General features: G+C 37.5%; 1 protein-coding gene across 1 annotated transcript; it reads left to right on the forward strand.

Moving 5' to 3' along the window:
- Positions 1 to 2,786: 2,786 nt before the first annotated feature.
- Positions 2,787 to 4,606, forward strand: LOC105041214 (zinc finger protein STAMENLESS 1). The gene is made up of 5 exons (XM_010918080.4): positions 2,787 to 2,924; positions 3,031 to 3,137; positions 3,322 to 3,444; positions 3,629 to 3,710; positions 3,962 to 4,606. Coding segments are annotated over exons 1-5 (804 nt in total). The 5' UTR covers positions 2,787 to 2,922; the 3' UTR covers positions 4,452 to 4,606.
- Positions 4,607 to 10,103: the final 5,497 nt, after the last annotated feature.

The following is a 10,103-nucleotide window of genomic DNA, read 5'->3' on the forward strand; positions in this document are numbered from 1 at the left end:
GGGGTTTTGTATGTAGAGAGGCGGTGGCATTGAATAGGGCTTTGGATGGCGTGATGGTGGCGAAGGCAGCAGCCGCGACCTTGGGGATGGCAGTGATCTAAGCAGGGTTGCAGTCGTGGAGGGATTCTAGACGGCGATCTATGCGGTCGGGGAAGAATACGTGGCGACTGGAAAGAAGGGGGCTGCAGTGGCGGTAGGATGAGAGGATAAGATAGGGAGGATGAGAGGAGGTAGAGGTGCTCGCAGAGGAGGAAGAAGGAGCGGTGGCGGCAGAGGGATTTCGGACGGCGTGTTGGGGTCTTCGGATGGGATGTGGGGCTTCAGATAGGTGAAGATGGTGGATGGCCTTCAGATGGGATAAGGTGGTGGCGTGACGTGATGGCGGTGATGAAGGCGAAGGCAGAGGCGACGTCAGCGGCAGAGGGAAGAGACGGGTTTTTTATGTAAAGGAGGGAAGAATAAGAGGAAAAAAAAAAAAAATCAGAAAAATAGATAAGAGGGGAAAGAAAGAAAAAAAAATTATGATTAAGAAAATGGATCAGAACCTGAGAGCTCTGATACCATGATGAAAAAAGGGAGAAACAGATTTTTATTTTTATTTTTCTTCACAATGTCAAGAGTGCGTATAAGGGCCTATATAAATATAAATAGGGGATAACAAAAATATGTCAAAAAATAATAAAAATATGCTAAGAAATAATATCTCTGAATCCTTAATTGGTTATTTTTTCAATTAGATTCAATCCTTCCAACAGAAGAGTACCGTATAACTTGCTTCTTGCTTACACGTAGAAAGTGGTTCACGTCTTTCCTACTCACGTACGTTTGGATCAATGGTTCCTCTGAAGTGCTAACAACTAAGTAGCAATGTGAATAGAAACGCAAAAAACCAGCTCTGTGAACACTAACTTCTTATTATAACAATGGAAGAAGCAGAGGGAAACACTAATCGACTGGTGTCTGATAGCCAAGAGTTGAATTGGAGGGCATGCGAGAAATCAAAAGACCCGAACCCAATCTCTGACGTTGATGTAAGCGAACTTCCATGTAACACAGTCATGTATCAATCGTGTCATGCATCTCTCAGTCATGTAAAACAGTGATTGATGTAACTACTTCAGTAGATGTAAGCTAGCTAGTGCAAAATTTTGTTTACCGTTGTATACGCACATTGCAGACGATATATTTGTTTGGGCCAACAGGGACGCAGTGCATGGTGACGCAAATTGCAACCTTGTAGCTATATATGCCACCAAAAGCCTCTTCAACTTTAGCGCTGTTCCAATTTTCGGACGGGCTTTAATACGACGGTACAGTCCCAAATAGGTCCCAAAGGGTACTCTCCTACAGCCAAGTGCACTCGACAACAACTCTTTCCACAAGCAAAGACACCCTGTGATGGTCCTCATCATACAACTAGCTAGGCCCTCTTCCAGACTATAAGCCTAGCATACCCTTCTTAACTAAATATCCAGGCAGCACTTTGTAAGAGGTGCCCTTGTCTTTATTGCCTACTAAAGGATGAGCCCTCATCTCCTGTGTCGGCAGCCACAAGAGCTAGAGGACACTCTCCCCCAATGTATCTCACATGGTTTACCCTACTCGTCCACATGATCTCTCTGATCGGGTATACAAGGGTGGTGAGGATAGCTTATACAGGAAGAGAAGGGTGTGAGTCTCACATGGAAGCCTCCCCACAGTAATTATACGTGCAGGGGCTCAGTTTATCTATCACTGGCCACCAGATATGAAACAGTGAGAGAGGGCGGGGGAGTAGGGTAGGGTTTATAGGGGGTGGGAAGAAGCGAAGGCCACGTCCCTCTCACACTTCCCACATCCCAACCAAAAAGCAAAAACCACTACTTCGCCCCAAGCCTCTCATCGTCTAACAGTCACGGAAACCAAGGCCCTTTGCCCTTTTATGGTATAAGTTGGGGTGGCAATCAGTCGGGTTGGGTTAGATAAGGGTTGCGTTGGATAACGATCGGATCCAAAATCTGTCAACCTAAATTCGATCTATATGTTATATAAATTAAAAATTCAGTTTGAACCCGTTCTTTTCATTAAATATACAATTCAACCCGCATAACCATTCGATTAGGTCAAATAAGTTAAGTAAATCTTAAAATAATTAAATAAATTTAAAATGATTTAAATAGATTCAAAATAGATTAAGCTAGCTATTTTTAAATGGATTAAATAAAAAATAACAGTTCTATATATGAGGCTTTTGTCATTATGCAGTTTGAAGAGGATTGGATGTGCGCAGTCTTACTCTAGCATATAAAGGGCCTGTTTCATATTTCAAATTTGTGAATTTTATAAGACAATGAAGTAGCTTTAGAGTTGCATCCTTAAAATGGGTTCAACGGATTATACTAAATAGGATAAGTGGATTTTAAATAAGTTAAATGGTGTGTGGTTTATGATGCAATCTAACTATAAAATGGATCAAATTGGATTAAACTAGTTAAAGACCTAAACTTGAGCTGAACTCATTAAATAAACTGGTCCAGCAAGACCCAAAGCTATTTAACCCAAACCGGAACCAGTTTGAAGGGGGTGGGTTGCGGATCACTTTGACGGGTCGGGTCGTAAAATTACCACCCTAAGAAGGGAAAGAGGGAAACTGAAAAGAGGGTGAGAGAAGAAAACGGAAGGTGACGAGAGAGAAAGCGACGGCTGGGCAGTGGAAAACTGATAGAGAACTTTCAAGCCTCCCCGCCTCTCCCTACTCGCTCTCTCTCTCTCCCCCCCCCCCCCCCCCCCCCCCCTCTCTCTATCACTTTCTCTCCACCCTCACTTTAAAACAGTCTTCCCCACATTGCAGTCCCAAACTGCAGTCTTTGCTCTCGTCTCCACAACCTTTCATCCATCTCTTTCTCTTTTTCTTTGCCTTGTCTTCTCCTTGACTGCACTCCCATGTATGACCCTTGTTCCATTCATCCTCTTCTTTCATTTTTCCCCTCATCTCATTTTAAACTTTCCTTTTGGAAACTTAACTAGCCGTGTTCTTTGTTTTGATTGCAGGAGACCAGAGGGAAACCCATTAGACCTCAACAACTTGCCGGAGGAATACGGTAAGCAGGCTTTGGAGGAGAGCTCGACGACAACTGCTGCATCCACCGACACTGCTAGTACGTTGGGAAGCATAAGGAACAATTAAGAAATAAATTAAAAAATAATTTACACAACGATTTAGAGTTTTTAAGTAAAGGAGAGGGAGAGAGTAGGAACAGTAAAGTAGTTGTGATTATAGTTTCTATCATGTGTTTTTACCTAGTCAATTAGTTATTTATTCAAGAGGATAAAATGATGCAGGGTTTAAGAAAAAGAAGAGCGGAGGAAAAGATGACAGCGCAAAGGTCTACGAGTGCCGGTTTTGCTCCCTAAAGTTCTGCAAGTCTCAAGCCTTGGGTGGTCACATGAACCGGCATCGCCAAGGCAAGGGCACTGCTATAGTAGTTGCACCACCAAATTAGAATCATGGGTTAACTTTTGGTTCTCGCTATATATAAATTTACTAGTACTATTTTTAAACTACTCGATGATATGTATAACCACTTCGTTTTAATTAGCTAGTAGTAGTGTTTGAGAATTTATGTTGATTTCTTTTGATTTCGATCAGAAAGGGAGACGGAGACTCTTAACCGTGCTCGTCAGCTCGTTTTCAGCAACGAAGGTCTGGCAGGAGCCAGCGCTCATATGGGGTAAGTGACCAAAGAAACTTTGCCTAATCTTTACATTTCCCTACATCTATAGATATTTCCTTCCCTTTCGAGCCCAAATACTGATCGATCTTTCATTTCCTCTTGCAACACGAAAACTATTTATTTAGCTAGTTCCTAGAGGTTCTACTGATGCTATATAATGGATCCATGACCCTTTATTCATCATCATTGTCATTTAAAGTTGGTCAACAATCCAGGCCTTAATGATATCAATTCTTTGATCAAAGCAGCAGCTTGAGAGATCTGAATCTGGGGAGCACACAACCTATCCCTCCAGTAGGAGGATTCCAGCATAGAGGTGGCAGCATCGGAGACCCGTGTCTTCAATACCGGCCTGTGTATCCGAGGCTACCAACACAACCACCACACACCCCACCATCTCTGCAACCATATGTTTACCCTACCTCTTCCTCACACCCCATACCTTATCCACCATCCTACCCTCTTTCCCATCCTTCTGTTGGTGATTACTTCATAGGCCATGTCCTCGACAGTAGCTCCCAGCGCCAACCACATCACCCCAGTTATGGAGCCGATTCGAGCTACACTTGCTTTGGAACCCCTCTTGCTCGCGGCTTCCCCATGGAAGGGGTACAAGCGCCTATGACTAGAGACAGTGCTGGCAACCAAGCAGATGGGATGAATTGGAGTTGTAGCTATGGACATGACCAGCACATGGATTCCTCCTCTACCATGGATCGATTTCGGGATAACTTCTAAGGTTAAGGGACAGCAACCACTTGCTCGTTGTGAATGAAACAGAAACAAGGAATTGGCCATCCAAGTGAGTTATTGGAACAAAATTAACCTTTATTATTTTTCTTCTTGCATGTTTTTTCCATCACCGCTTTGGGTTTGAGAGTGAAGTGAAAGAGAAATGGATATCAACTGTAAAGTGTTCCATTATTCAGCCTCTTTCTCTCTCCCTCCCACCCCTCCCGAATTCGGCACCTTAAAACCCAAGGCAGTTCTTGGTTGAAGCCTTGTTGGGACAATAGGAGAAAAAGGCCTAGAGAATGAAGGCGGCAAGGGTTTCAACCCAACTTCCGTAATGTTTTTAGTTTCTCGAGCATGAGTTGTCAAAGCTAATGTTTCTAGAGCTCTGGATGATACCAAACACTTTAATCAGTGAGTCTGAGACCGTATAAAACCTTTCGAATTACGTGTTATGGCCAAGCCACCCAGCTAAACCTGTAGCCTGACCAGTCTATGTTCACTTTTATCCTTACTTTGGAGCACAAACCACAACAAAGAAACAAAACAAATCGAAACGAAAAAGAATAAATATATATGTAATACCGTAGCCCAGGCTCACCATCTTCTTGTTATGCTTCCTTTCTGTGTTCTATGATTGGGATGCATGTGGCCACAAGAAGGCTCCAATCTACCTTTCGAGTAATTGTGGATTGAACCGTTCCTGAATGGTAGTAGAAACTGAGTTGGACTGAAGGCTCCGTAGCTGCATTGGTGGGGCAGGTGGTGGGTTAAGATGCCATGAGTACATCAGAGCTCCGGTATGGTCAGATTCCGTTGAGTGGTAATCAAGAAAAGTTGGTAAGAAAGTCCTTCGAGAAAAAAAGTAGTAGTTTTTTTTTGTTCCGTGGTGGGGGGTTGGTGGGGGTGGTGTTGATGATCTTAAGTAGTGGAGATATATCAATCTTCCGGACAAATCCAACTCAGTATCAGTTGTGATAACCAATTTAAATGGTTCGCAAGATGCCTGAATCCTAAGCATAAATAGATAGACAGACAGATATATATATAGAGAGAGAGAGAGAGAGAGATTCCAAAATTAGCAGTTACTACATGCATGAATCTGATGTGTTGAAGTTATGAATCTATATTTAGACTTGAGCCAAGTTGAAACATCTTGGGAGGTGGCAAAACTTCAAATGTAAATGGGTTATGGGTTAAAAACCTCGAGTTTGGCGAATACTGCCCTACCAAATTTGGTCCTCTGGTTCTTCCTCTTGGTCATGTTTTTGGTATTTGTGATTTGTGATGACCAGCTTTCAGTTAATAAACTGTCTCTCTACATAGTAAAGCTGGCTTTTTTTCAACGAGAAAAAGATAAAATTGGTTTAACTAATCTTGGCTCAACCCCCAGATTTCTCACGTCGACAAAGGTCCACGATGAAATTTTGAGCATCTTAGGATTGTACAGGTCTTATGGCTGGCCTGTGGGAGATGGTAATCATGGTTACATGGAGCCTGTTGGCAAGGGACAAGTTGGGGCCACTGTCAAAGACAATGTTCACAATAATGAAAGAGTCTCTAGAGGTGACTATCAAGAATATGATATACATCTCAAAGAAAGCATCTCAACAATTATGTCTCCTAGGATTACATATACTAATTCCTAGTTTAAACCTAACATATCCACATATTATGACTTATTTTTTTTTTAAAAAAAATCTAAGAATCTTGATGTCATTTGTCTCTTTTAAAAGTATATATAATAGCCTTTCGAAATCTAGAAGTCACTGATGATGAGGGTCGTGTAATCTATGGTATGAAACTATGTATAGGTTCTACAGTATCAAAAATGATTCTCATTTTAATTCACAAGTTTTGGATCTTTTATAGGCACGTAGGTGTTGTCTTCTATCACAGCATCATTCAGTTCCTGGAACAGTCCAAAAGATACGTCCAAAGCACAATTTTGGTTCCACCCATTAAGTTAATTGTTAGTTCGACATTAATTATCATTCATTCCTGGTGACGTGTTCTTTTGGCGTTTTGCTTGCTTTCAACTATTTCTAAAACTTTCTTTCCCGTATTGTGGATACACATAAAGACAAGCTTGCATATCCTCAATAAACCAAAGTGACAAAACGAGATAGATCGTGACAATTTTGCACCTTATTTTGAGAAGGGTTTGAAAAAAAAAAAAAAACTAGAATGAACTTGACCACCTTTATTTGAAATATACTTAAAAATTATATTATTGCTATCATTAAATTTGAACTTGAAACTCATGTATCATATTTATAATTTATTATAAGATAAAGATATCAAATTCACAGATTTGCTATCGTCAACTTTATTCATAATTTGGAGACTTTATGAAACCAAGTGATTGTATTAGAGGCTTGAATTCATTGAGGTTTGGAAGATAATTAGAAACATTTAAAGGAAGCCAAAGCCTCATTATTTGATCCACTACCTATGGATTTCTCTTTTTTTTCCCAAATAAGTTGCATCTTTTGAAAATATTAAAAAATAATATTTTTCCTGATAAGTAGTTCTTCATCCATATTTTTCTAACATAAATTGAAAAAAAGGTATTCTTGGCTAAAGAAAAATGAAAAATTAAGCCATATCTATGGTAACTATCATATTTTTCGGCTCCATTACCATGACTAAAGATAGTTTGCCATAATTGAATAGGATAAATTAAGGAAAACAGATTCACATCAGTAGTTAAACTACATCTCGTATCAACGAATAAATTATGTCATACTATCATCACCATTGTGTCACCATCATTGTGAATTTTTGAACTTGAATTTGAAATTCCTCCAAGCCTAGGAGGTGATATCCCTAATTGTAGCCCTATTTATACTTTTGTAATGAATTATATTATGTTGTTGAGACGCTCTAAATACTCGCTTTTTGAGCGACTACCTTGAGCAATGAACTTTTTTTTTCTCGCCCTTTGTGAAGAAAGTGGATCACCACACTGCTTCAACTCATCAAGTGTAACAAAGAAACAGAATCAATGAACTCAATTGGTGCTCATAAGCTTACTTATTCAAATTTAAGTTTAAGAACTTAAAGTTGATGACTTCTGAACTTCCCTGTAATGAGGTCATAAACCCTACCTCTGTGTCCTATTGTAGCATGAGTAAATAGTGACATTGATGAAAACAACCATAAAACTAAGTCCATCTCACGACAAAAATAACTAATGGAAGAGGACGAGCGAAGGGGCAACATGCAACTTGGAACAAGAGAAATAGTGCCTGGTATCCAATAGAAAGAAAAATTGAAGGGTTGAAAATGCCCGTCGATTCCCTGATCCTAGAAATCTAGGGGTAGCTTAATCCATGTTAAACACAGATTTCTACGGCCCTAGGAATTAGGAGAATTTGCGACTTGCTCTTTAGATTTCTCCAGAAGGACAATCTCGATCTCATCTCCGCATATCTAGATATTCTGGTCTAACTTGCGCTGTAGATGTGAACAAAAATCATACAGGGTGAGTATTATAAAAAATCATATGGGGCGGCCTTCATAGTGTACCATGTTTCTCTTAATACTAATTTTAAAGAATAAGTCTAAAAGTCAAAAAAAATTTTGAAGTTATTAGTTCCGTAATTAAGGCATTCTCTTTTTTCCTCGTTTTCGGTACATAGTAATGTATACTATATGACCATACGATGCACACTAAATATATAGTCAGATTGTACTTACTGTGAGCTTTTTGACATACCGAACAACGATCTAATACATATCTATAACAAAATTAATATATATTTCACCGAACTTAATTTCATCAGTACAGAATATATGATTAGTTGATATACATTCAGCAAAATATTCATCTAACATCCCAATACACATCTCTAGATAAAGCGAAATACAGTTTTTAAAATATAATATTCATCAGTACATAGCATATGAGCAAATAATACACACTAGATAGTTTATTGCTGCATATTGTAAGTTTTTTTAATACGCATTCAGCAACGATCCAATACATACCTATAGATAAATTGATATATAGTTTATCAAACTTAATATTTACTGATACACAGTATCAGGTCAGTTAATATGTATCTAGCAAAATATTTATTCGACATCATAATAAATATCTCTAGGTAAAATGATAGATAATTTCTGTGAACTTTTAGATGTAAAAATCTTAGAAAAGAAGAAGAATTTGAAAGAAAAGAAAAGACCTCGAGATATGTGTTAGGTTGTTGCTGGGTGTGTATCAAAAAAGCTTACAGTATATTTAATAAGCCATCTAGTGTGTATCATTTGCTCATATGCTGTGTGCTAATAAATGCTATATTTTAAAAATTATGTATCGCTTTACCTAGAGGCACGTATTGAGATGTTGGATGAATATTTTGTTAGATATATATCAACTAGTCATATACTGTATACTGGTGAATACTAAGTTCGATAAACTATATATTAATTTAATTATAGATATGCATTAGAATATTTTTACTGAGAGTGTATCAAAAAAACTTACAGTATGTATCACCTAGTTATATATTTAGTATGTATTTATTATATGGTCATATAGTATATACCGCTATGTGCTAAAAATGAGGAAGAAAGAGAATACTTTAATCACAGGACTAATAACTTCATCAGTAAAAAAAAGTTTTTAATTTTTAAACTTATTTTTTAAAATTAGTATTAAAAAAAAATATGGTACACTATGAAGACCATCCCATATGATATTTTATAGTGCCCACCCCATATGATTTTTGGCCTATAGACCCTGGTTAGGGTGTTTCGCACTACAAAAAAATAGACTATTAGCGATGGCTAACTACCGTCGCTAATAGTTATTTTACCATCACTAAAAATCCGACAAAAATAACCTCATCATTAATTATCTTATTAGCGACGATAAATTCATCGTCACTAATAATAATAATTAACAATGGTATTAGCGATAAAAAGCCATCGCTAATAATTTTAATTTTTTTTTAAATTAAAGTGTTAAAAAACTATTAGCAACGGTCGTTGTCGTCGCTACTCCCGTTGATAATAGTTTTTTAATTTTTTAATAAAATTTTTAAAAAATATCTGCCGTCGTTAATGCCGTCTCTAATAGTTTTTAATTTTTTAAGAATTCATAATTAAATATTTTAAAATATAATCATAAATAAAATAATAATTATTTAATATAATCATAAATATAAAATTAATTATATTACATTAAAAATATAAATTATATAATTTTATAAATTTATATTACTTTATAAGTATCAAAATTACATACATATCAAAAAAAATCATGTAAGAGCCTCCTCATCATCCTTCTCATCCTCTTTCTGCTCCTGTACGTCCTCTCCAGTAGCTGGTAGATGAGAGCCGAATATTTCAGCATCCTGTAACAAAGAAAAAAAATATTATTAATAAGTTTCGATATGAAAGCGTATATGTTGATATGGAGATGTATATTTTGATATACTACTTTGATTTTCGAATAAATTATTCGTACATATTCTATTCGATGATACGAAGCTATAGGTACCTCCGATCCATCATTTGGATAGTTAGATTAAATTTTTACCCTCCGTATCTTCTTTCTGGACTTAAGCCTAAGCATGTAAAGCTTCTAAATATAAAAATTCAAAACAAGTAAAAAAATTATTAATAGACTTACCTGCTGTGATAGCTGTG

The sequence above is a fragment of the Elaeis guineensis genome, chromosome 3, assembly GCF_000442705.2.
Source record: "Elaeis guineensis isolate ETL-2024a chromosome 3, EG11, whole genome shotgun sequence".
Classification (NCBI taxonomy): Eukaryota; Viridiplantae; Streptophyta; class Magnoliopsida; order Arecales; family Arecaceae; genus Elaeis; species Elaeis guineensis.